Raw genomic sequence first — 27,867 nt, 5'->3', positions numbered from 1 at the left:
GCTCCGCAGCGACCTGGAAGTAACTGAATGCGTTACTTCCAGGTTTTGCCGCTCATGCATGCGCAGATGCTCAAAATGACGTCACACACATGCACGGAAGTGGCAAAACGCGACCCGCGCACATGCTGTCACGTCTTACGTTTAGTTCAGGTTGCGAACGGGGCTCCAGAACGGACCCCGTTCGTATCCAGAAGTACCACTGTACTCTAGCTAAAAGCCTAAAAGATGTGGAGTGTTGTTTTTCAATAAAGGAAGACCCCAGGTCTTTCTCCCTCCTCAAGGTCAGGTTCCAGCATTCTGTGTCTCTGAAATGCAGAGTTGAAGAAGGAAGAACCACACGTCAGGGACAGAACATTCCTGAAGAAGGCCCCAGATCCAATACCGAGCATCTCCCAAGTAGGACTGGAAAATCTGAATCCTTGCCTGAAATCCTGCAGAGTCCCTGCCAGTCATTGTAGATGGTTGTGAACTAATTGTATCAGTGGCATGACTCTGGCAGAAAGAGAGAAAATGTCGGGAACAGGCTATTGCAGAAAGATGTCACTTTTCCTCTCATTGCTGCTCAACACAGAATGTTCTGCAAGTAATTGCACAATGACAAAATAAAGACGAAGCAAGCCATCTAGGTGGTGTTTTTGCGTCAATCAGTGTTATTTGTGCCGTTCATGTTCATACAGCTCTGGCCCCCATGTTCAGATTCTATAACTCTACAACCTCGAAGAAGCTAAGCCTAACACAGAAACACTTTTCTAATACACACATTGCTGCAAAACTCAGAACAGTCCCAACTGAAAGAAATCAAGACAATTGTTTGAGGTGTCGCCCCATGCTCTTCCATAGGATTGCAAAGCAACACAAAACCATGTTTCTGTGGCCATCTGGTGTGACAAGCCTGCATAACTCTGATGATCTATGAGGTTGGTCCCTAGACCACAATAATGTTTGGTTTCTCTGCACCCAATGTTTTTTTGTGATGGTACCCATGGCATTTTTATCAAGATACAAGCACCAGTATCATTTTTTAACCCCCCCAAATCCAGATGCTTTGAGCAAAGCAGTAAGAATCTGTAACCATGCACACCCAGACTTTCCTGACAACCAGGTTTTTGATTTCATGTTTCAGCCAGGAGCTCCTAATGCACCTCCTGAGCATGTGCAAAGCGCACTCCCCTTTCTAAACACCAGCTTCTGGTGTTTCTGAGCAAAGAACAACCATCTCAGAGAACATGAATTACCTGCAGGTTCGAAACCCCATCACCTCTTTATGTAAAAATTTAACACTGATCCCCCTTTCACATTGTGAGAGTTCGCACACAGTTCGCACACATAGTTTGTGTTAATAACTTGCTGATCAAAATCCTGAATCGATGCTAATGGTTGGTTTTGAGTCTGAACTCTGGCAGCTTGCTAGCTTTTATCTCATTTTGGAAGTGTGCACCCCCAAAAAGTGGGACAGCGGGCAGGAAAGAGGTGCACAGTTTGGTCAAGCACACAGAAATCACTGTCCTCGAGTCCAGGACAGATGGACTGCTGGTCTCTGGGACTGCTGGTATGCAATGAGAGCATGGCACATTCATAGCTCGTCTTCAGTGCGCGTATCATCAACTACAAAAATGCCTGCTCCACCCTACCCCCCCACCCCCGTCTTTTTGTATGTGTGGTCAAAATGCAAGCTAACATGGCCTGAGGTTTTTTTCTTCCCTTTCCTTTGGTACCCCCAAAAATGCAACTTTGCAAAACATTGTGTCACACTTGCCTGTGCTGTGTGATCTGCTTCCGCAGAGCATTTGATACCGAAACCTGGACTTGCTTCAGAGGAAGTTTGTCATGTTGTGAACACCCGTGAAAATTGCTTCTTTAGAGGCGTGCAAAGAGGCGCTTACGTTGTCGCATGGCTCTGCAGAAATACAGTTGGTAGGTTTTTTGCCATCTTGGTGGCGCAAGGTCATTTTGAAGTCAAAAAGACCCTGGACCCTGAAGACTTAGCCTTTATCCACACTCCCTCTTGTTCTGCTGCTTTCACCTGGGGGAAACCGCTCTTTAGCATTCAAATGGAGTAAACGGCAATCGGGCTTCTTCTTCTTTTGCAGATGGCCATTTCTTTTCTGCTTTAGAGCGAAAGAGTGGGTTTTCCCTGGGAAAGAAGAAGAGCAGGGGGGAAACCACTCAGACCCACTAGCCCCATGCTTTCTAGGCACATGGCGAGCAGATGTGAGGATGAGCCCTTCTGCCCTAATCCTAAGCCTGTACATGTACAGGATCACACTACTAGTCTGCTTATTTAACTGAGCAGATTAAGGGACAGCACCCTCATCTAAGTCATGCTTTTCAAAGACATGCAAGCCTGACTGCTTGTGATGACATGGGTGGGTTTTTTTTAATACACATCCCATAAGAAGCAAGACCTAGTTCAAGGGTGGCTAACCTGTGGCTCTTCAGATATTGTCGGACTCCGGCTACACTTAGCCACAGTCAGCAGGACCAACAGTCAGGTATGATGGGAGTTGTGGCAAACCATATCTGAAATGTTACCAGACATCTGATTGGCACCTGGGTTTCCTAATAAGCACCTAGAAACCTACTTGCAAGCACACAGCTCTCCTGAGCTAGATCATCAGCACGTAAATAAATAGTCCAAAAATCTAGGAGGAATAAGTCTTTTGAGATCAGCTGGCCTCTGGCGTACTTCTGTGACATCCCATGCTCTGTCCTTGTGAAAGCTGGTCAGTCAAGAGAAAAAAAATCTGTAGGAGCGCCCACAAATTCTGGAAAAGCAGATGGGCTTGGCTATAAGAGCTCCATGGAGGGAGGTGGATGGGATTGGGTCAGAGCTGAGCTTGTGAGGTTGTTGCACAGTTTAAGGGCACTTCCAAGACAAGCACTCAAAAGATTTGGCCCACTGCCTGCCACAAATCTATTGCAGGGACTGAGGGTAGCAAGGCAGTGCTCTGTTCACCCTTCACTTGTAATAAAAAATAAAATAAAATCTGGATGTGGGGTAAGGCTTTAAAATGTGTTTGTTAATGTGGCAGGCAATGGGAATTAAACTGCAGGTGTGAGCAGCTACCACAAGTTCTGTAACTGTGATTTCTCTTGCAGTCACCCAGCAAAAATAAGCACGCACCCATTCTCAAAGTGTTTCAGTAGCTCTTACACCATTTAATAGCTTCTTTCTGAGCAGGGAATTGGAGACATAAGCCTTATTTACATTTGGGACACTTGCCCATCACACCATATTGGTTCTTTGTTGCTCAGCTTCAGGCAGCCTCCACCATGGAGACCTGGCTGGTGGCTGAATGCCCCCCATACCCAACGTTAGGAACGTTGGAAGCTGCCTCATACCATGTACATTGGTCCAGCTGAGTACCGACTACACTGACTGACAGCACCTCTCCAGAATTTCAGGTAGGGGACAATGCCACCTCCTACCTGGAGATGCTGGGGAGTGAACCTGGGACATTCTGCACGCCAAGCAGGCGCCCCACCACTCATTGACTCCATCGCAAACCCTCAACTTACAACATTTCTTCCCAGCTTGTAACCTCAGGGCTTTCCTTGGCATCCTGGTTGGTAGGTACATTGGCACTGGACAGTCCATGGCAGCCACAAATCCCACCCCAGCTTTCATGTTTTCACACCATTCATTCAAGGTGAAAGGCTGCCTACAATCTTCTGGTTGGTCCTTCCCACTTGAACACCTTTAAGGTGGGGAAAGCTCCAGATATTCACATTAAGGGAATCCATTCCTATCTCACCCATGTTCCAAAGAGCTCAACATGGCCTAGGTGGGATTCACCCCCTGGCACACAGACACACATGCTATCCTCACAATCCTGATCCAGTGCACTAACCACTGCACCACACTGCCATACTCCTTGAAACTGCCCTGTTTTTGCAAACGGGAGCATAGATTCAGCATTTTTTGTTCTTTCTTCCAACTCAGCCCACCTCCTGGGTGTTATATTTTGCTTCCAGTAGTTCCAGAGCCAATTCCCTTCAGAAGCTTTCTGTCAAACAGAAGTCAAATAAAAAGGGGCACAAACGAGAAAATGCCCCCAATATCCTGACAGCATCTCTGTCACAATGTGTGACTCACCTAATCAGTACAATAACCCAAAGAAAAGAAATGCTGTGTTATCCTAACTTAGCTGGTTGCTCTATGAGTGTTTTGTGCTACATCCCCCATCAGCCTCAGCCAGCCCAGCCTTGGGGCTGATGGGAAACGTAGTCCAAAACACCAGGTTACCAAAAGTTGCACTACTGATTCCAGAATAAATGACTTGCAGGGAACTGATGAGCGGCACACATGGGCATCACTGAGGAGCAAAGCAGTCGTTTCAATGCGCCTAGCATGCTAAAATAAATCCTCACTTCTGCACCTTTCTCAGGCCATTGGAAACCAGCGACATGTATTTACCACTGCACTTTACTTCCCTTCCCACAACATCGACAAACTTCCTAGTTTTTGTTGTTTTTGTTTCGTTGTTGGTTTTTTTACACAGGGCGACTACACAGAAAACAAACAAAACCAAGCCAACGGAGAAGGAACAGGCAGCAAAGGCTCCTACTAAATGGGGGATAGTGATGACATTTGGACCAGACTCGTCACCCAAAGTGGTTCTTTTGTGTCCATTCACAGTTCCACCCCGGATCCAGGCGCACAGGATTCATTTCCCCTCTATCCATAACACAGGCTGGTTGAACAGGCTAGAAGACATTTCTGCTGAGATGCACGGATCTCCAGAGCTTCTCAAAGCGCTGTGAAATGTCACCATTGATCTCTGTTCTGTCGTCTCAGTCAATCTTTAAAACGTTGGCTGTGAAGTGAAGTTTTCTTTGCACCTAGCTTTGAGCCAGTTTGTTTTATGAGGACGGCTCAACTTGGAGGTTCCTCTTGAGCATAGACAGCAGTATCCCAAGATCTTCCCCCGAGATCCACAGTCTTCCTGTCCCTTGCTCCATGCTAATGAGGTATCATCCAATATCCTAGCCCTGCCTTCGACAGACCTCGCCAGAGTCACACTTTGAAAGCTCACTGTCGTTTGGATTGAGCCTTGAATATTGCACTTTCCTTAACCTTCAAGCCCAACCTGCGTGTTTACAAAATAAATAAAGAGAGGGTTTGTAAGAAGAGAAAGACAGAAAACCTTTCTGAAGCACGGAGTTGGATTTGGTCCGGTGTTATAAACGTCTAAAAAAAAGGTACAGAAACAAAATAGTCCATACAAGACACTGCAGGTTCCTTAAGGCTATGTCTCCCCAGAGCTCCTGGATGTGAAATCTCGTCTTTCTTTTTTTCACTTGTCCATGGGTACTGTCGTCCATGGCAAATCAACAGAACAGTAAACAAAACAAAAAACCCCAGAGAGAATTAAAATCTGAAGCAAGGGAAGATGGATGTCTTTCATGTTCTAACCTGCAATGGAGAAACAAAGAAAGAGATATTGTAGCCTTAGTTTTAAAAATGAGCCATCAAATGAGCTAATATTATAGCAGGGTCATCAAATCAGTGAAATGCTTTTGCACTGATTAATTGTCTATAATTTAACTCGGGCAACATGGAGATTGGTTTTTATTTATGCTCTTGTGGTTCATGTTTTCGCTTTGGTATGTTTTGTGGGAAGCAGTTCACAAATGAACGAAAGAAATTTGGAAATCTAAGAAATGGCCGCGGGTATAAAAAAATACCAATTTCACAGAAGAACAAGCTGGCAATGCTCAGACCTCCACCTAACAGGTGAAAACACACACACACACCACAGAAAACCATATGCCCCCTTTTGTGGTGATGGTGAAAGTGTAAGGTAAGTTTTCCAAAAGCTACCGTATTTTTCGCTCTATAGGATGCTCCCGACCATAGCACACACCTTGTTTTAGAGGGGGAAAACAAGAAAAAAAATCTCCCCCTCTCTGCTCAGCGCCCCTTCAGCAAAGCGGCAGGAGAAATGGAGCCCCTTCCATTTCTCCTCCCGCTTGGCTGAAGGGGCGCTGCACAGCTCTCCCTCTCTGCTGAAGCCAGGAGAGTCTTGCAAAAGGAACCCGAAGACTTCAGAGCACAGCTCGAGTTCCTGCTGCGCTCCAAAGGCTTCAGGTGGCTATCCCTGAAGACTGGAGAGCGAGGGGTCGGTGTGCACCAACCCCTCTTGCTCTCCAGGCTTCAGCGAAAGCAACGCATAGCCTCCGGAGTGTGGAGGGAGCGCTCCCTCTGCGCTTCGGAGGCTTCGCGTTGCTATCGCTGAAGCCAAGGAGCCTGCATTCGCTCCATAGGATGCACACACATTTCCCCTTAATTTTTGGAGGGGAAAAAGTGCGTCCTATAGAGCAAAAAATACGGTAATTCCTCGCTGTGAAAGGGGAAAGCCACCTTTACTTCTCTTTTTCTTTCTTTATTGCAGGATCACGCCCGGAGCCAAACAAGGCCCAGAAATAAATAAACGGTCCTTTTGACTTGTAGCCCCACTGACTCAAATTGGCATCCACTGATCAATTAACATTAATAACACTTTGTATTTACAGAGCACAGCAGCTGAAAACTCTGCACGCATGTCATCACAATTGCCCTGACTTGCACATGTAAGCAGGGCTCAGACAGGCATATTCCTGGATGGACTGGGAGCAAATAACATAGACTGGAGATACATTTTCAAAGGAAGATGCAGCCTCTCTGCCTTGCATTGAACGGGAAGAGCATCCTGATGCATATTCAGATGTGCACCCCTATTTATATCCTTACATGTTAGCAACTTGCACATTAATGCTTGTGTGTGTGTGTATGTAGATAATTATTATTAATGCCCCCTTACTGCAGGGCAGAGGGATACATAGTGCAAGCAGAAATCCTTGTGTTACTGATTCTATTTTGCTGAATACAGCCTAACGGCTCTGGCTCCACCTGCTGTTGGCCTCCTGCCTTGCACCCTGCCCAATGGATACGGACCACCACTGGTTGAAATCCAGCTCTGCATCTCCTCCCAAGCAGTTACGTCTGGCACTACCATTTATTTTTAAACCCGGCTGTGAATGGGCAGCTCTGGCGGCTGAGCCTCTTGCGCTGCAAGCACAGGTAGGACCCATCAAGCCAGCACTCCATGTGCAGAACCCGTTTGCCGTATGCTAGCTGGATGGGAGTATCTGGCTTCAAGGCACGGTCCTTGCAATAAATAAAAAGGCTGGGGCTTTAATATTTATGACAGCAGCTGCTCCTGAGCGAGCAGTCAAAACTCAAGCATGAAAGCCAAAGAAAGCTCCTCGGACTCACCGCCTGGCCTGGAATTATGACTTGCTGACATTCTCATATATAACGTCGCTGATGCAGAACTGCTTCTTTTTCTTTAGCCACATTAATTGCACACACTGGTGAATAAAAATGTATTGTTCCTGTGGAGAGAGAGAGACCAAAAGGCAGTCTATCGGATCCAGTGGGATCTGTTTTATGAACCCAGCCACCCACATCCATTACGCATGTGCTAAAAGCAGTCTTCTTGATCCTGGTGGATCCCAGAAATGACATCAGCTTCCCTGGGACAGTTGGGAGCAAGAAATACATAAATGAATGTTATATGGACAGCATGAAAGAAAAGAAAAAAAGGACGGGAAACTGTTGTGAACATTCGGAGGAACTTTTCATATAATTCGTTGCTCTGTCAAGATTGGTCCTGGGGTCTGAACTGGTTATATTCGATATCCCTTCTCATGACTTTCGTGGCAGGTTTCGTTTGAGCGTTTCAGGCTCAGTGACCAGCCTTGTCAGGGTCTAAGAGACTCCTTTGAAAAGCAGGCTTCCAGTTTTTTCCTATCTGCACGCAGCATTGGCCTTCGCCTCACCCAGAACGCTTGAGAGCGATGTGGTGAGCATAGCCAATTCATTTTCCACTTCAGAAGGTAACCTGAGACCAGGTGAGTGGTGAGCACAGTGTGGTTTCAGGTTTTCTGCGGAAACATTCAAAACCCTCCCAAGGCTGGTTGGCTTCCAGCTCCTTAAAGCGCACTGACATCTAGTGGCTGTTAACAGAAGTATTTCCCCTCCTTCGGATCAACTCGCTTTCGGAAATGAACCGATGGAGGGACCATTAAAAGAGGCAGAATTGTTCTTCCCTGGAAGCACCAAACCAGAAAGCATGTACAAGTTTGGTTATTTAAAGAGCATTGTGGTGTGAGGAGAGAGGCACACGATCAGAAATATGCTTTGTGGGGAGAGTTTTTGCAAAACTTTCCCCCTGCATAGGAGTTTCAGGGGGATTCTCACTTCCTGAAGCTTCCATCACTCACAGCTGTCCATGGAGGGGAATAATAATAATAATAATAATAATAATAATAATAATAATAATAATTTATTTGTACCCAGCCCAACTGGTCTCCCCAGCCACTCTGGGCGGCTTCCAACAAAATACATAAAAATGTCACACATTAAAAACTTCCCTGAACAGGGCTGCCTTCAGATGTCTTCTAAATGTCAGGTAGTTATCTATCTCTTTGACATCTGATGGGAGGGCATTCCACAGGGCGGGTGCCACTACCGAGAAGGCCCTCTGCCTGGTTCCCTGTAACTTGGCTTCTCACAGCGAGGGAACTGCCAGAAGGCCCTCGGCGCTGGACCTCAGTGTCCAGGCTGAACATTGGAGGTGTAGATGCTCCTTCAGGTATAAGAATCTACATTGGCTCCCATTTCCAAGCCCAATTCCATGTGTTGGTTCCCTACAGAGCCCTACAGAGTCTCAGTCTTGTATACCTGAAGGAGCGTCTCCATCCCCATCATCCAGCCTGGACACAGAGATTCAGCTCTGAGGACCTTCTGGCAGTTCCCTCACTATGAGAAGTGAGGTTACATGGAACCGGGCAGAGAGCCTTCTTGGTAGTTGCAGCTGGGCTGTAGAATGCCCTTCCATCAGATGTCAAGGAGATAAATAATTATACACAGTGCGTTTTTTCAGGGGATACTCAGTACTGGCACCAATTTGTTGTTAAAAAGCATGGCACTTACTGTAACAACTTCATGGTGAGCACTGGCACCTATTTTGCCAGGAAAAAAGCACTGATTATATGACTTTCCATAGACATCTGAAGGCAGCCCTGTATCAGGAAGCTTTTAATGTTTGATGTTTCATTTTGATCCATTATATTCTGTTGGAAGCCACCCAGAGTGGCTAGGGCAACCCAATCAAAAGGATTTAGTATAAGGAATGAAGAAGAAGAAGAAGAAGAAGAAGAAGAAGAAGAAGAAGAAGAAGAAGAAGAGTAGTAGTAATAGTAGTAGTTTGGATTTGATATCCTGCTTTGTCACTACCCAAAAGAGTCTCAAAGCGGCTAACATTCTCCTTTCCCTTCCTCCCCCACAACAAACACCCTGTGAGGTGAGTGAGGCTGAGAGACTTCAGAGAGGTGTGACTGGCCCAAGGTCACCCAGCAGCTGCATGTGGAGGAGCGGGGAAGTGAACCCGGTTCCCCAGATTACAAAACTACCAGTCTGGCTCATTCTTCTTCTTATTTTGAGGGAACAGAGGTGAGGTGAAGCATTCAGATCTGCTGAATCAAATAGCTCAGGTGTCATGGGCAGGTGGGTCAACCTGCATACTTCAGAGGTTGGGCCAGCAAGCTCAGAATTGAAAGGACAGGATGAAAGCACAGTTCCATTTCAAAGGCATTATGAGAGCTCAAGGATGCTTTCCAGGTAAAAGCAATCAAGGATAACCCAGGGTAGTATTGGCGAAGGACCCAAGGGCCAGACAGAGAGGCTTGGAGGGCCACATTTACGGTCCTATATCCCAAGCCTATATAGGGGATTAAATCTTGTGGTTCCTCCTTTGCTTGCTGACTCCCTCCCCGCTTCCCTGGACACTCCAGCCCCTGGCAACTACTTCATCATATCCTGCTCCTGAGTGTTAAATACTGGCACGAGTTGGGGGTGTTCTTTAATCCAGATCCGGTTTGCTGAAGCATTACAAAGCCCTGCTGTCTGCTGTGTTTGTGCATGAGAGACAGAGAGGGGGGATGCAGTGATGCTCTGCCAATAGAACAGGAGGAGAGGCCAGCTGGCAAACAGCAGGAACTCGGAAACTGCACAGAAGCTGGCAGTCACTAGTGCGTGGGCACTTTGGAGGAAAGCTAATTGAGTGCCACTATGCAAACAAGTGGGTGGCATAGATAAGGGGGGGAAAGGAACAGCAGCTCACCTGACAGTACCCTGATCTGCTCCACAGAGAGGTACAGCGTGTCAGAAAGGCCTGGTTTTATACACACCAGGGATGTGGAAATCTGTCAGTTTAGTTTTCTCTTTGGTTCTCATTTTACCATTCTCAAGTTCAGTTCTCTACATTTCTTTGTGATTATTATTTTTAAGAGTCTTCAGGAAAATTCGTCAGTGCTTCAGTTCAAATTCCTCCAAGTATACAATTGTTTTCTTTGCAATTTTGCAAAACAATTTTCCCTAATGCCAAACATTATGGAATGCTATTTTCACTATTGCCCCTTTAGGCACACTTCAATAATTTGCATTTTCATACATATCACTTGACTGGAGGACTGCATCGCAACATCCAGAGATGAGTGAATTTCACAGGATGGCTGTGTTTTCGTTTGCGTATGGTTTTTAGAAAGCGAATTGGGTAGATTTGCCTTTTAAATGTGAAATCAATTTTCCCCATCCCTAAGTTTGAGGCTGTTAACTGGGACTAGATGCTGTGATCACATTAGGCCAGGGCTTCACCAACCACACTGGCTCCTAATTTGCTTCTGGCCTCAATGCAGAGTGCTCATCTTGACCTTTCAAGACCTCAAGAGCTTGAGACTGGGACCCCCGCAAAACTGCTCATCTCTGCACGAACCTGCCCATGTTACAGATCATTAAGCAAAGGGTTTGAGAATAAAATAAACTGGGAATACTGTGTACAGTTCTGGTTACCACAAGTCAACGAGAAAGGATATTACTGAATTGGAAAAGGGGCAAAACAAATTGTGGCGATCAAAATAATCAAGGGGTTGGAACAACTCTCCGGTGAGAAAAGGTTGCAATATTGAACGCTCCTTAGGAAAAAGGGGGAGAGCATGCTAGGTAAAGGTAAAGGGACCCCTGACCATTAGGTCCAGTCGTGGCCAACTCTGGGGTTGCGGTGCTCATCTTGCTTTACTGGCCGAGGGAGCCGACGTACAGCTTCCGGGTCATGTGGCCAGCATGACTAAGCTGCTTCTGGCGAACCAGAGCAGCGCATGGAAACACCATTTACCTTCCCGCCAGAGCGGTACCTATTTATCTACTTGCACTTTGACGTGCTTTCAAACTGCTAGGTTGGCAGGAGCAGGGACCGAGCAACGGGAGCTCACCCCGTTGCGGGGATTCGAACTGCCGACCTTCTGATCGGCAAGTCCTAGGCTCTGTGGTTTAACTCACAGCGCCACCCGCGTCCCCATTAAATTTAAGAATGGTGTGGGGAAGTGGAGAAGTCCCGCCCTCTTGTCCTTGCTGTCATAATACTAGAAACTGGGGTCATCCAGTGAAGCTGAAGGAGATTCAGGAAAGATGAAAGGAGGTGCTTCTCCACACACCACACAGTTCAGCTTGGGTAGCTCAGTTGGTTAGAGTGTGGTGCTGAGAACGCCAAGGTTGCAGGTTCGATTCCCATATGGGACAGCTGCTTTGCAGGGGGTTGGACTAGATGATCCTCAGGGTCCCTTCTGACTCTACAACTCTGTGCAAGCTTTCCCTCAACCTGGCACCCTCCAGAGATTTGGGGCTATAAAGCCTACCAGCCCTAGACAACTTACTTCCGTACTTAAAGCTGCGCTGGCTGCGGCTGATGCGAGTTGTAGTCTGAGACTGTGAGATGGACCATTGGCCTGTGATCCACGCGTAGCGTGGGGGCGTGCAGGGGGTGCTGGCCGCACCGGGCGCAACATCTGGGGGGGGCACTCGCACTCACAGCTCTCTGCCCCTACCTGGCTCACTCATTCTCTCTCACTGCAGTGCTGGCTGTGCGAATCCAATCCGAGCCGCTGGGTCACCGCCCACTGTGGAGGGGGTGGGTGCCAGGCGTGCGGTGCGGAGAGAGAGCGAGTGAGGGACTATCTGGGGGAGGGACAGTGCAGCAGCCGCCCAGCGCAGCGCTGAGCGCGGGAGAGAACCACACCAGCCCAGCCCAGGCAGCAGCAAGAAGAAGCTGGCAGCGGCGGCAGGTTAGGGGTTAGGGGGCGCAAATTACTTGCCTTGCCCCGGGTGCTGACAACCCATGCTACGCCACTGTCTTCTTGTGTCCATGCACATGCATTGCTGTGTCCATATGGCACCTACTGCTTCTGCAGCATTCAAGTAGGCAGTGAGCAGGCACCAGGCAGAGCTGTGAGCGAGGGTGGCCAAGTATTTAAGGATGGCCCTGCATCCCCTAAGCTAGTCTGCTGCCCTCGAGTGTGGCAGACACTGTCTCCATTCCAGCCCTGCTTCCAGGCTTCCCAGAGGCACCTGGTTGGCTACTGTGGGAACAGAATCCTGGATAGATGGGTCTTTGGTTTGATCCTGCACAGCTCTTCTTCTGCATGCTAAGGTGTTCAGTGGAGCTCCTTCTTTGGGCACACACCTGAGGTGGGGCAGGTGGCTGCAGAAGGGACTCCTTAGTGGTGGCACCGAGTGTGGAATGTTTTCCTTAGGGAGCCTCACCCGTGTTGAATGGTTTCTTTAAGGTATTACTCAGAAGGGTGGTGGGAATGGGAGATTGGCAGATAGCTGAGATGAGCCTGTTGACGACTCTTAACGACTGTAATAGGTCTTACAGGAAAAGGCAAGGGGTGAGAAGGTGAATAATGGCTTAGTCATGTATAATGAGATAAGAATCCAAGGTCTTTGTTCAGACCAGGTCTCTCCATGGTTTTAAGTTTGGTAATGAGTTGCAATTCAGCAGCTTCTCTTTCCAGTCTATTTCTGAAATTCCTTTGTAGTAAAACAGCTACTTTGAGATCTTGTATAGAATGTCCTGGGAGATTGAACACCACCCTTCTGAGTAATACCCCTCCCCACCTTCTCACTATATAGAAGGATCTGGCAACTTCTGTTTCAGTGTATCTGAAGAAGTGTGCATGCACACGAAAGCTCATACCAAGAACTAACTTAGTTGGTCTTTAAGGTGCTACTGGAAGGAATTTTTTTATTTTGACTATGGCAGACCAACACGGCTACCTATCTGTAACAACAACCTGGTGCCGATCTTGTTGTCATTTCAATGGCAGGCAAGGACTTTAAAAAACTTTCTCAGGCTTTTCAAACCTTCACGTGGCTTTGTGCTTGTTTCACTTCTGCAGATTGCTTTGATGCTGCTCTGCCATGTTGCTAAGTTTTAATTGTTTGGGTGGTGGTGATAGTTATTGTCATTTTAACTTTCTGGAAGCCCCCTGGGATTGACAGGGTATAAATCCCGCAAGTAAAACAAATAAATGCACTGGGGAGGGGGGGCGCAACTGAAAATCTTACCTCTGTCTGTACCATGGACATCCGATAGGACCGCATGTCAGACACCAGCCCCAATATATCTACAAACTCGTGGTCCCGAATGTGCTGTAAGAGTCGGTCCAATGCTATAAAAGTCCCCGTCCGTCCCACGCCGGCACTGCAAAACAGAAAGGAGCAGTGGGAATAGGGATGGGCACTTCTATCCATTTTTTGTTTCTCTGTGTTGCTCGTTTATCTAGTCTGAAGACCCTCATTTCAACGTCAGTTTGTTTGTTTTTTTCACATCAGTTTGCAAAATAAAACCAAATAAAAGTTCTAATGAATTTGATTTATTACGCAAGTTTTTCCTCTATGTGATTTTGCTTAATATATGGATTATTATTATTGCAAATCAATTTCCCTCTAAAACAATGCGTTTTTGAACCCAGAGCTGCATTGCAAAATTCAGAGAAGCACACATTTTAAAAGATGACTGTGTCTCGGTTCTAGTATTCTTGCAAAAAAAGTGCATCTTACGTAAGTTCACCTTTATATTTAAATCCCATCAAATTTATCCCTCATCCCTAAGTGAGAATGTGCTTGAAATGCAACCCCATTTTGGGAAACAGTGTTCACATTGCAAACACCCACCACCGTCATCATAGGAGATCACTTATGCTGCAGAGGCATAGCTGTCAACTTTTCCCTTTTCTTGTGAGGAATCCTATTCGGAATAAGGGAATTTCCTTTTAAAAAAGGGAAATGTTGACAGCTATGTGCAGAGGGCTAACTTTATGTTGTGCATTGTGAAGCTTCTTTCAGATGTTTCCTGGGAAGCAGTTCATAAATGAAACAATAACAAAACAAAAAAAACCTTCCAGGCATTTCAGGTCAAGATTCGCCAAAAGGGAAGAAAAAACTTTTCCTGTACAGTGGTACCTTGGGTTACGAACTTAATTCATTCCGGAAGTCTGTTCTTAACCCTATACATTCCCTACATAGGCCTCCCGTGGCCCCAGAAGCGGATTGCGTTCATATCCAGGGGCAAGGTTCACAAGCCGGGACACCTACTTCCGGGTTTGTGGAGTTCGTAACCCGAAGCGTTCATAAGCAGGACTGTTCGTAACCCAAGGTACCACTGTATGCTACAACTGCGGCTAGAATATTGCTAGCACAAAGATGGGAAAGTGTTGAAATACCAACTAAAGGAGAATGGCAAGGAAAACAGATGGAAGACGCTGAAATGGCAAAATTAATGGAAAGACTTCAAGACTGGCAACCATTCATGTCATATTTACAGAATCAATGTAAAGAAATGGACTCATTTGCAGGGTTTGATTAAACACTTGCAATTAACAAAATAAATGTAGGAAATAGAATGAGGATGTTGAAATGATAAGCGAATAATAATATTCGTGTTAAAAAATGTTAAAGAGTAAGAAATAACCAATAAGTAGGGAGAGATAATATGCCCAAAAAACCAGAAGAGGAATTGGGGAATGGTATTTTTGTTATATGTTATGATATTCTGATGTTAAAAAATGTAAAATTTCAATAAAAATTTCAATTTCAATAAAAACACATAAATGAAACAATAACAATACTAACAACAACAACAAATTGCACAGCCATCTTTGTGAGTGCTTCGAAGGCATTGCAACAACTTTCTCTGCCCCTTGCTTTGCTAATGTCTTCTAGGCAGAGAGGAGAGGCTCACCTGCAATGTATGATCATGGGGCCTTTGCTTTTTGCTGCCTGCTGCCTGACCATCTGTACAAACTGCAAGATGCTTTCTGCTGCGTTTGTGGGAGGGACTCCGTGGTCAGGCCAAGCCGTGTAATTAAAATGCATCACATCCTGCACCTCATCGGCCTGGGGGAAAGAGAAAGAAAAGTGGCGCTTAGCAGCCGTTGCCTTTATAAATCAGTGACCACCAACTCCAGGCAAGGGACATTTTGAAAGGTGAGAAAGGTAGCCATTGGAATTTACCTCCCGATGAAAGTCACAGTCCCTGGAAATCCAGAATTGGGGCAACAGCAGGAGTAAAGGGTTAAAGCACCCCAACCCCAACCCCAGCCAGGGCCCTACTCAAGACTGGCTGCTTTAAAATAAACATTCCCATTATTATTATTATTATTATTATTATTATTATTATTATTATTTTGCAAATTTATAAACCTCCTCACAGCCTAAGGCCCTCAAAGAGGTGTGCAAGAGAAAATGAAAAATAAAATACAAATTCTAAGAACAATTAAACCCATTTCTATAGACTGCAAAACTATAAAGCCATTCCCATAGATGCCCAGTTGGTATTTCATCAATGACTGGGTCAAACCTCCAGGAAAGCCTACTTAAACAGAAATGTCTTCAATAAGTGGCTAAAACATCACGGCTAATTTCAGCCAGCAATCTATTCCAGAGGGCTAGAGCTGCAACACTAAAAGCCCAGTTTCTAGTATAAGTTATGTGCATAACTTTGGGGGCATGCAGTAATTTCAGCAGTGCCACATCTAAAAACCACAATTGCTGGGCAGGGATATATGGGGCAAGGCAGCCCACTATGGATACACTTTATTAATAAAAGGTTTGTGTTTACAAGAGGTTTGAATTTAGATCCAAAGTTTGCAGGACGAACAGCATTAGTAAAAACAAAAAAAACCCCTTTACATTGACCTACATAGTTGATTCTGAAATTCCTAAAGACCGAATCCGATTGCTCTTCTTCAGACAGCATCTCCACTGTGATGTCCCCATAAGGAACCAACTCTTCCGTGAAAGGCCAATAGTGATCACATTTCACCTGGAAGAAAAAGAGTCAAGGAAAACTTTTCAAAGACTTGGAAAGCGTCGTAGCTTAAGCCCAAATCCAAAGAAGAAAAGGTTTAGGAGTAAACGCTACACCAGGCATCCCCAAACTCGGCCCTCCAGCTGTTTTGGGACTACAATTCCCATCATCCCTGACCACTGGTCCTGTTAGCTAGGGATGATGGGAACTGTAGTCCCAAAACAGCTGGAGGGCCAGGTTTGGGGATGCCTGCTCTACAGAAATCTGGAGCCGAGTCCCTAAGATGGTTGGATGGCAGCTTTTATGCCTCCTTCTGGCAACTCCTGCAGCCAAGCTGGTGCCAAACGTATTGCTCTGCTTTCCTTTGAACCCTATCAGTAAGGTCGAGGGGGGGGGGTCTTGTCGTCTGGTCAGCCCAGGACCCCCATACAGACTGCCCAGGCTTGTGCCCTGATAGGTCGCTTTGGTGCTGCTAATGTAGCAATTTGACTTCACCTCCAGAGAGGCACTCTATTGCCTCTCAAAACAGAAAGATGCCAACTTTGTGTGTGCATGTGTGTATAAAAATATATGCAAACAATTTCTGCTAAGGACTAGAAACAGTTTTTTCAATAATAATAATAATAATAATAATAATAATAATAATAATAATAATAATATAATTTCTTATTTATACCCCACCCATCTGGCTGAGTTTCCCCAGCCACTCTGGGCAGCTCCCAATCAAGTGTTAAAAACAATACAGCATTAAATATTAAAAACTTCCCTAAACAGGGCTGCCTTCAGATGTCTTTTAAAGATAGGATAACTGCTTATTTCCTTCACATCTGAAGGGAGGGCGTTCCACAGGGTGGGCACCACTACCGAGAAGGCCCTCTGCCTGGTTCCCTGTAACCTCACTTCTTGCAATGAGGGAACCACCAGAAGGCCCTCAGCACTGGATCTCAGTGTCTGGGTTGAACGATGGGGGTGGAGATGCTCCTTCAGATATACTGGACCAAGGCCCTTTAGGGCTTTAAAGGTCAGCACCAACACTTTGACTTGTGCTTGGAAAGGTACTGGGAGCCAATGCAGATCTCTCAGGACCGATGTTATGTGGTCCCGGCGGCCACTCCCAGTCACCAGTCTAGCTGCCGCATTCTGGATTAATTGCAGTTTCCAAGTCACCTTCAAAGGTAGCCCCACATAGAGCGCATTGCAGTAGTCCAAGTGGGAGATAACCAGAGCATGCACCACTCTGGCGAGGCAGTCCGCTGGCAGGTAGGGTCTCAGCCTGCGTACCAGATGGAGCTGGTTTAGCAATAAACTCTACACAAATCTGGAGCCCCTAAAACGTTTGGATGGTGCCTTTTATGCCTCCTTCCAACAACTCCTGAAGCCAAGCTGGTGCCAAACGTATTGCTCTGCTTTCCTTTGAACCCTATCAGTAAGGTCGGGGGGGGGGTCTTGTTGTCTGGTCAGCCCAGGACCCCCATACAGACTGCCCAGGCTTGTGCCCTGATAGGTCGCTTTGCTGCTGCTAATGTAGCAATTTGACTTCACCTCTCAAAACAGAAAGATGCCAACTTTGTGTGCGCATGTGTGTATAAAAATATATGCACACAATTTCTGCTAAGGACTAGAAACATCATTTTTCCAAAAAAAGAGAATCTTTAGAAGCTGAATTCTGCACCCAGCTCCATGTACTGTGCATGACAGGTACGCATACGCACACACACAAAAACCACACAGAGTCTATTCCCTATAAAGGTTTGACCTCTGATATGTAGCAATGTGATTACTGAGGGCTGTATTTCATTGTACGTTTTCTGTAAACCCGATTACATATGGAACGTAAGGGAAAGCATGTCATATAATGTGGAGATAAGATGTGAATGTAATCTTCTCCCTATTATAACAAGGAAACCGCTCCCCGGGGAGTCAGTAAACTGCATGCTGCGGGAAGCTAACATTCGCTTTGATGTCCCTACATCAGAAGTATGAATGGTTTTGGAGATAGTGGAGAAAATATATGTGTCTGTGCATTTCGTAGTACTAGAACGTAGGTGCTCAATGAGACTGAGCGGCAGGAGGCTTCAGACAGAAAAAGAGGAAGCACATCAGGCCATGCGTAACTCTAACCCAGTGGAAATTGCTTCTACAAAATGTGGTGATGGGTCAATAGATTAGATGGCTTAAAAGTGACAGTGTGGTGCAGTGGTTAGAGCACTGGACAACACCTGGAACAGCAGGGAGCAAATCCTGGCTCAGATATGAAGGTGGCCTTTGGCCAATTACAGGTTCTCAATCCAAGCTGCCTCTCAGGACTGATTTAAGGATAAAACAGGCACAAGGAAGGACTGCTTACTTGTTTCATTGCATTTATATCTCACCTTTCTCTCAAACAGCTAAAGGATGCATACATGGTTCTTCTCCCCTTCCTCAATTACCCTGTGAGATAGGTTAGGCATAGAAGCAGTGACTTGCCCAGGATCACACAGTGAGCTTCATGGCCAAGTAAGGCCATGGTCTCCCAGGTCCCAATCCGACACCCTTACCACTGTGATACACTGGTTCTCACCAAGTATATCACCTTGAACTCTTGGGAGAAGGGGTGGGATATAAATAAAATAAATAGATATTAGTAAAATTAATTGAGTGTGGTTCTATTGATAAAAATTAGCCGTGACGACTAAACAGAACCTCCATGATTTGAGGCAGTGTATATTAGATTATCCACTTAACACGCTATTTATGAGGACTATGGCATTCTGAATGACTGTAACCGAGAACAGAATTCTGGGTAAGAGGGAACGTAGATCCACTGCAGATTTCAAGAGGCTTGGAAGATTTTCCACACATACATACCCTTCTTTTCTCATTGCATTGTGTGAGCATGACGATGATTTGCGACTTCTGCTGGAGAACCATCTTCCAGAAGTCGTTCCTCGTCTCTGGCAGTGGCCCCTGGGTAGCGATGTACTCTTGGGGAGAGTTGTAACCCTAAAAGAGAAAGCATGTGGTGGCTCCTTCGGATTGGCTTTAGATTTGGGGTATTTCTTTCGAAAGCACAGGAATAACATAGGAAACTGCCTCATACTGAATGAGGTGGAATCACCATTAAATGGGAACCGATTCAAATTTCTTCCCCACCCCTTACTTTTCACACACATTTGCTCTCGAGTCAGCTTGGCTTCTCCTTCCGCAGAGCCATGCTAGGTTAGGACTGCACTTGTCCTTCCCATTTTATCAACTGGTCTTGACCGCAACCATCACAGATTATTTTTTGTGCGTGTCTGATGGTGGTTCAGAGCCGCAGTCAATCTTGGCAGGGACTTTAGTCCTTCTGCCCACTCCCCTCTTGTAAGGTTGCCTGCATGTAATTCCATCCTCGTGTAAGAAAAAGAAAAGAGGTATATTGGGGGACACTGTCAAAATATGCACGAGATGGAGCCTCCTTCCTTCCTCTGAGGACCTCAGCTCCATCCTGGGTCCTGTTTCCTGATCAAGCAGGTCTGGGCAGAATGTTAAGAATGGGCTTTTATTCATCACTGCAAGTGGGCCTCGCAACAAAAATGCAAGCCTATGCTTTTCTTTCCCAAAATGTTAAGTGGTATATAGATTATCTAAATAAGTATGAAGCTTGATTGACAAGCTCATACAGTCTGTTCCTCCTTAAGGCCCCTTCCTCTCTCTGAAAGTTCACCTGCTACCAGTGCTTTTTTTCAAAAAAAAATATGTTTAGGGGTACTCTCATTTTCCTACTCATATTGAAATACTGCCCCTCAATGAGGCCAAACGTAGATTCACAAAATGTTTATGGATATGTGTCAGGGAACTGGCATCAGAGCGAGAGGCGAAGGGGAGGCTCTCAGATTCTGCAGGCGAAGGACCCAGCACCAGGGGGAGAAGCAGATCGGTAGAGGAGGAAGGAAATCAGCGCAACACCAGGGATAAAGGGGGGCAAATGGGGGAAGCGGAGGGAGAGCTCCGGGATTCTTCTCTGGACATCAGTAAGGAGAGCACAGGTCCTCCAGTACCCACACCCTCCCTGTGCAGAAGACTCCCGCGCAGTGAGAGGAGGAGGCGACTAGGAGTCAGACAGCTTCTATGCTGGAAAAGGTTTAAGAAACGCCCACAGACAGATTCTGATAGCGACTGAGGCAGCCACGCGGAGATGGGCTGTGCAGTCAGAACGGTTTAACCAAGGCAATTAAGCCTAGAAAGGCGGCAGTTTACGCACGAGTAACTCATACACATTACAGTATGTGTACCCCTGCGTCCCTGTCTCCCCCGAAGAAAAGCCCTGCCTGCTACCAATATTCGGTAAATCCCATTATTATACAGGTGGTTCGTGGGTCATTTCAGCCTTTAAAAATGGATTCTGCTTATAATTGAAGTACATATATACACACCTGCATTCCTAGGGAATTCGTCATGCATATGGAACCCCACCCCCTAATTTTGATACTTTTAAATTGATTTTCACTCAATCAAGTTCTCTATTAAAGGGGGGGGCGGGGAATATGTTGAAAGGTTTGGCTCTTGAAGTGGCCTGTGTGGTATTTTGCAAGCCACCACCCTCACCCTCATATTATTCTTTTGGATGCTTTTGAGTCCAGTTCACTTACGGGGATATAGTTGGCATTGATGTAATCTGAACCTTCTTCTTCATTCATTGAGACCAATCGAACTCGGCTGAAATCATCTGCAAAAGGAAGAAGACTTAAAGCATCGCCACAAACCAGACAGCTCCTAATTAAACCTCTGAAAGATTAAAGCATAAATTTGCAGATATTTTGAGCAAAAAGTGAGGCTGCAGGCTGGCCCGTTTAATGAATGTTTTGGTAAATTTGTAATCTTTAGAGCAAGGCGACCCCTTCACTACTGTCACTTCTGAACATCCTTCAGTTGGGGTCCCTTGGAACTCATTAAGACTACTTAGGAATGTTGCATAGCTGAATACAGTGGTACCTTGGGTTAAGTACCGTACTTTTTGCTGCATAAGACGCACCAGACCATAAGGCGCACCTAGATTTAGGAGGAGGAAAACAAGAAAAAAAATATTCTGAATCCCAGAAGCCACAACAGCAAGAGGGATCTGTCTACTGGGATAGCCTCTGGCTGTTCTGGCTTCTGGGATAGCCGCGCCAAGCTTCTTCAGGGCAGCGGGAGGAAGGTTCCCCCTGCCCGGAATAGGCTGCATGGGGCTAAGGCAGAAGCCAGGACAGCAAGCGGGATCACTGCACAGTAATCCCTCTTGCTGTCCTGGCATATGGGATAGCCGTGCGCAGCCTCTCCCAGGCAGCGGGATGAAGGCTCCCCTGGACCGAAAAGGCTGTGCACGGCTAAGGCAGAAGCCAGGAGAGGCGCTTCGCTGAAGGGGCGCTGCGTAGCTCTCCCTCTCTGTGCAGCACCTCTCCTTCGCAGGAAAGGCACTGTGCAGAGCGGGAGAACTGCGCAGCGCCCCTTCAACCAAGCAAAGTCCTCCGGCTTCGCAGGACAGGTGTGTCGCTGAAGGGGCACTGCGCAGTTCTCCCTCTCTGCGCAGCGTCATTCGCTCCATAAGACGCACACACATTTCTCCTTACTTTTTAGGATGAAAAAAGTGCGTCTTATGGAGCGAAAAATACAGTACTTAATTCGTTCCGCAGGTCCGTTCTTAACCTGCAACCATTCTTAACCTGTAGCACCACTTTAGCTAATGGGGCCTCCTGCTGCCGCCGCACCGCCAGAGCACGATTTCTGTTCTCATCCTGAAGCAAAGTTCTTAACCTGAGGTAATATTTCTGGGTTAGCGGAGTCTGTAACCTGAAGCGTATGTAACCCAAGGTACCACTGTACATATATATGCATATTCATTGCTAACAATTCTGAATCCTACCCAAAGCAGAAAGGGTTGTATTCTATGCTAGTCCTATTCAAACCCAAGAAAGTTATTATACATGAATGAACTTTCAATGGGTCTACTCTAAGGACCCCTCCGAATGACCTGCTGCTTGAGCATTCTCCCTGATTTGCTTCAAGAAAGCTTACATGGAGGTGAAGCTCCGAGGTGTGACCGAAAAGTTTGGTGAATGGTCACAGAAATCGAATAAGCGAGAAATATTTGAACATACAATCGGCATCGGAAACCCACAAAATGCTCACAGTTGTGTACAGAGATGAAGCTGGGACTCGAAAGACAGCGCATGAGTGGTTTAAGTGTTTCCATGAAGGGCGGCAAACCATCAAAGATGACCCTCAGTCTAGCAGACAGTCGATGAGCAGAATGGCGACAAATGTCAACAGAGTTCATGAGTTATTGTTGTGGAATCGCTGTGTGTCCGTCCAAATGGTGGTGGAAGAATTGCATATTCTGTGTGAAATCGTTACTGAGTGGTCCCACCATATTCTCCCGATATGGCCCCACTGGATTTCTTTCCTTTTCCAAAACTGAAATCTGCACTGAAAGGGCACAGATTTCCCAACATTTCACACATCCAAGCTGCTGTGACGAAGGAACTTGGAGCAGTACAAAAAGTGGACTTTTCCAGAAGTTTCCAACAGTTCTACGAACATTGTCAACGGTGCATTGTATCAGAGAGGGCCTACTTTGAAGGCCTGGAAGGTATGTATGTTGGAATATTTCTTGCTGTCTGATTTCTGTGACCATTCACCAAACTTTCTGGTCACACCTTGCATTCATTCTGATTTGTTTGTGGGGCAGCCAGAGCAGTCAATAAGCAGTCAATCCTGCACTCATCCTGACTTGATTGCAGGGTCTTGACACATCATCCCAGTTGTCATTCGTTCATCCCACACTTTGCATTTCCCTGTAACCCTCCATATTTCAAGAAGTCTGTTTTATTAAAACAAAAGGTGGACTTGTTGCTCTAGCGCAGGGTTTCTGAAACATGGGTTTCCAGTTGTTCTTGGACTACAACTCCAATTATCACTAGCTAGCGGGACCAGTGGTGGGGGATAATGGGACTTGTAGTCCACAAACAGCTGGAGACCCAAGTCTGGGAAATGCCGCTCTAGATTGACAGAGCCACTGAAAAGTGCAAATCTAACATTCTGGGATTTGATTGGACTCTCTTCTGCAAAATTCAGCCTGGAAGCAACCTTAGTTGGATACAACCCAATGGAGTTAAATAAACTGGTAATGGAATAAATATAGGAAAACCAGTTGTTGTGGTGATAATTCAGATGGGAGTTATGTTTATGGGCTCAGGTCAGCTTAAAAATGCTTCCTTCCTTTCCTCACATTCTCCCTCTAGATCAGAGGAAGAGAACAGGCAGTAACAGCAAGAGAAGCAGCATGAGGACATCTACTAGGGCCTGGGTCTCAGTTGGTGTCTGACATTGCCAGCAGTTGACCTCAGGCCCTGAACGTGTCACAGAATTGCTATGCATCAACCTGATTCCTAAGGGTTAGAATTGGTGTTACTGGTACCCTAGAGCGCACAAGTCAAAGCACCCATAACAGGCACATCCCCACAATAACGTACAAGGGAGGATATTCGTGTAGCGATTTTTACTGCGGTTCATGGGGAGGTCAGCTGCAAAGTGTGGGATATCCAGCCCAATCAGCTTCAGTTCCTGTAGAAGACACAAAATAAAATGCCGTCATTAAGATAACCCATCTGTCTTCAACCTACAAGTAGGTCACACCCAAACCAAGATGGAAGTCGTAGTCTAAAAGATGGATATAATTCAACATGGTGGGTGAAATTCAACGTCACACTCTTCCAGTTGCTTCCATCTGCACAAGCTATTCAGTTGGCCAAACAGAACAATCCCCCTATCCTGTTCTGGGGGTTCTCCTGCCCCACCCGAGTCAATTTCATGGGTGTGGGGGGAGCACAGGAGAGGAGAGGGGTAAAAAAGTCCCATTGCACTAGCAAAAATTGCACTTCTGCAGGGCTTCTATTGACAAGGCGGGATATTCCTAAATTTTACTTGGCGTATACCCACTGAAATTAATGGGCATGGCTAAGTTAGGTTATTGACTTCAATGGGTCTACTCTGAGTAAACCTTACTTGACCACCACTACTGAATGGATACTGTTAATGGAAAATAAATTGCTGCTCAGATGGAGGGGGACTTGTGCTGGGCAAAGCCATCTTGAAAGCTGAATGCTTCCTGTGGGCTGCCATTTAACAAACTGCAAGCCATGAGCTATTCAGATAGTCCTTGTTCTGGTTCCCTATCAAGCCAAGGGGTCTATGGATTGCATAAGATGAGGCAACAGAATTCCAAGTAGAACTACTTTAGACAACAAGGGAGAGTGTTTGCACGTGTTGTTTTAATGCTTCCCCATCTAACAAACCTCCCTGCATGAAATAAACTAGCACATCAATGAAAAGGAATGTATAAAACATTACCTGCTAGATTTCTTCATGCGGGGGGGGGGGTTTTAAAGAAAATGTAGGTGAGCTTCTAAAAATGCAATCTCCCACCTCCACTCTGCAGTGTCAATGATGTGCTTTGAGCCAGTGTGGTGTAGTGGTTAGAGCGCTGGTTCAAATCCCTGCGTAGCCATGAAACTCACTGGGTGACCTGGGACTGGCCACAGCCTCTAGTCTACTCCAAAGGGTGGTTGTGAGATTAAAACAGGGAGGAAGGGAACCCTACATATGACCTTCATATCCTTGGAGGAAAATTGGGATATGAATGTGATAAATGATGAAAGCGCCGCCAATTCACTCTCTGTCATTCCATTCTGCGCAATTTGCTGAGTTACGTCTAGCAAGCTAATATCCGCTTCAGGACATACCTCAAACTGCAGAGAGAATTTGTAATCGGAATCTTTCGCCATATCTTTGATGTAGCTGTCAAAATCATCCAGCTGGACGGGGCTTTGAAAACAAAGATATAGCATGTAACAAGCGAAACAGAAGGGGGAAACCAGATAAGATATTCATAAGCTGAGAAAGAGAAAGAAAGAAAGAGGCTGGATGAATAAAAATACAGTGGTGCCCCGCAAGATGAACGCCTCGCGAGATGGAAAACTCGCAAAACGAAAGGTTTTTTCGTTTTCGAGTTGCCTCGCAAGACGAATTTCCCTATGGGCTTGCTTCGCAAAACAAAGCTTGCCCCGCAAGCTCCGGGGACAGCGGGAAGCGCAGCGCGTCTTCCCCACTGTCCCCGGACCTCTTTTGAAACAAGGTGCGGCGGGGAGAAGCGATCTTCTCCCCGCAGCCCCAGGTCCGGGGACAGCGGGAAGCGCAGCGCGTCTTCCCCGCTGTCCCCGGACCTCTTTTGAAGCAAGGGGCTGCGGGGAGATCGCTTCTCCCCGCCGCCCCTTGCTTCAAAAGAGGGGACAGAGCGGCGCTTCCCCTCTGTCCCCGGACGGTCTCCATAGGAACGCATTGATTGATTTTCAATGCATTCCTATGGGAAACCGTGCTTCGCAAGACGAAAAACTCGCAAGAAGAAAAAACTTGCGGAACGAATTAATTTCGTCTTGCGAGGCACCACTGTAGATCCATCCCTTGGTGCCTAAAGAAAAGTAGCTTTGGTGCAGGGAAAACCCCCTTGAAGAAGGCATTCCAAAGCAGAGGGGGCAGAATTCAAAAAAACCTCACTGAATAAAGAAGTCTTTCCAAACCCTATGCTCTCCAGATATAAAGGTAAAGGGACCCCTGACCATTAGGTCCAGTCAAGGCCAACTCTGGGGTTGCGGCACTCATCTCACTTTATTGGCCGAGGGAGCCAGCGTACAGCTTCCGGGTCATGTGGCCAGCAGGACTAAGCCGCTTCTGGCGAACCAGAGCAGCACATGGAAACGCCGTTTACCTTCCCACCGGAGCGGTACCTATTTATCTACTCACACTTTGACGTGCTTTTGAACTGTTAGGTTGGCAGGAGCAGGGACCGAGCGACAGGAGCTCAACCCGTGACGGGGATTTGAACTGCTGACCTTCTGATCAGCAAGTCCTAGGCTCTGTGGTTTAACCCACAGCGCCACCCATATCTCTAGATATAGGAAAGGCTAAAACTGAGTGACAGAAGGGCTCAGGCTGAGTCCAACACCCAGCATCTCCAGGAAGGATTGGGAGTGACCCCTGCCCAAAAACCTGAAGAGTCACTGCCAGCCAGTGTAGAAATGATGGTTAACATGTGTGGTTTCTTCATGGTTAAAAAACCATGGTTAAGCAGCTGGGCCAGGTTCAGGTGGTGGTTTATAACCATGGCTTAGAGTTATGTGCCAACCAGACTTCCTATGAGTTCCTTTCACATTTTCTGCAGTTCCCATAATGCTCAGCGGCCCCAGCTAATGCTAATTCTATTTATTAAAAAGTACATTTTAAATGCGAAGATACATTTAACGTCAGGTCTAATTTATTTTTCTATTTCTAGGGATGAAGAAAATACACACCGTCAAATCTTGTGAGGTTTCTTAGGAGGCTGACTTAGAAAGTGCCAACATTTAAAACTGAAGCTGAAAATATCCAGCTCTCCCTTCCGTTTAAAAAAGCACAAAACCTCTAAATGTCACCCACATGTGCAAATATCTAATACTATAGCATCGGACATCAAATTATGAATTTGTAGTAGCACTCAAGAGGCTGACATAATCTAGCAAACCACAGCTGACATTTCACAGCATCAGAAATGGCCACAATCAATATCTGACAGTATCTGACAATGGACTTGCAACAGCATTTAGTGATATTTGTACTAATGGTTTCATTCTTCCCAACTATAAGCACCCTGCTGACAGACAGATGGAGAAACTGTGAACCACTGATGTCAAATTTTGACTCTGAAACTGGAATGTCAAATGTTGATGTCAAAATCTAAAGGGTAAAAATCTGAAAACCATCCAGATTTTTTATTTCCCACAATTTTGTCTCAGCTCTGTAAGCCTTTGTGTCAGGAAATCAGTAACAGAACTATAAAAAAAGCCCATATTGTCCTTGATCCAGCTAAAGTGAGGCCTGCAGATAAAGTGGCAAAACTGTGTCTGGACTATACCACTTGACATTTCAGGAAGGGGCTCACATGGTTAAATCACCAGTATTCGCTGTTGTTGCTTTCAGTTTGCAAACGATACATAATTATTACACACACACACACCACAATTTGCATTGGGCTTCCTTTCCATTGAAATAATTGGGGTTGAATAATGTAACAACACCACAATTTACATAATGTATGTAATGGCTTACGTAAATGACGTAAGTTTCATAAATTTCACCTCATTGGACAGAAAGAGGAATAATGTAATTTTTGGCAGAACATGAACTGCAGCAGGCTGGAAACAGTGCTGCAGGCAACAAATATAGAGCAGAATGAAAATTTATGCCTTCTTACATATCTAGTTCCAAAACAGGTTCACCACCTCACTGGTCTTGGGGCTTAGTTGTTACTTTCAATGGAACACAGACAAGAATAACTTTAACTGGATCAGGGCCACTGTGGAAACTTGCCTTAATTTGTTAAATTTATACTCTGAATAATGAAGAAGAGGCAAACAACTTTATCTCGCCTGATTATTCATGTTCCAATTAGCAAATAGTGAAGCATATACACACATTCCCCCCATTTCCTTGAAGCAGCAAACCCCAAGGAACTTGTCTCTTATCAGCAGTTAATTACTCCTGTTTACCTGTTAGCATTAATGATCCGGTGCATAATTAGCAACTGCCATTAGAGCGCTGTGCTGAGAGGGGAACGGCACTGATAACACATACGTTGCTGAGA

The 27,867-nt window shown here is 45.9% G+C and overlaps 1 protein-coding gene across 3 annotated transcripts in view; it reads right to left on the bottom strand.

Moving 5' to 3' along the window:
- Positions 1–632: 632 nt before the first annotated feature.
- The window catches only part of PTPRO (protein tyrosine phosphatase receptor type O), a 128,793-nt gene continuing 101,558 nt past the window's right edge, over positions 633–27,867 (bottom strand). For all 3 annotated transcript variants that reach the window (XM_082238776.1, XM_082238778.1, XM_082238777.1), the window contains 9 exons: positions 24,935–25,016; positions 23,666–23,756; positions 20,804–20,880; positions 19,041–19,175; positions 16,086–16,208; positions 15,126–15,280; positions 13,451–13,586; positions 7,259–7,377; positions 633–5,416 (listed from right to left, as the gene is read on the bottom strand). In XM_082238776.1, coding sequence (XP_082094902.1) covers positions 7,273–7,377; positions 13,451–13,586; positions 15,126–15,280; positions 16,086–16,208; positions 19,041–19,175; positions 20,804–20,880; positions 23,666–23,756; positions 24,935–25,016 — 904 coding nt within the window. In that variant the 3' untranslated portion in view covers positions 633–5,416; positions 7,259–7,272. The remainder of the gene's footprint in view (positions 5,417–7,258; positions 7,378–13,450; positions 13,587–15,125; positions 15,281–16,085; positions 16,209–19,040; positions 19,176–20,803; positions 20,881–23,665; positions 23,757–24,934; positions 25,017–27,867) is intronic.

Source organism: Podarcis vaucheri (assembly GCF_965113315.1).
Source record: "Podarcis vaucheri genome assembly, chromosome: 10".
Lineage (NCBI taxonomy): Eukaryota > Metazoa > Chordata > Lepidosauria > Squamata > Lacertidae > Podarcis > Podarcis vaucheri.
The sequence above is the reverse complement of the archived record's forward strand: the minus strand, read 5'-3'. Positions and strand labels throughout refer to the sequence as shown.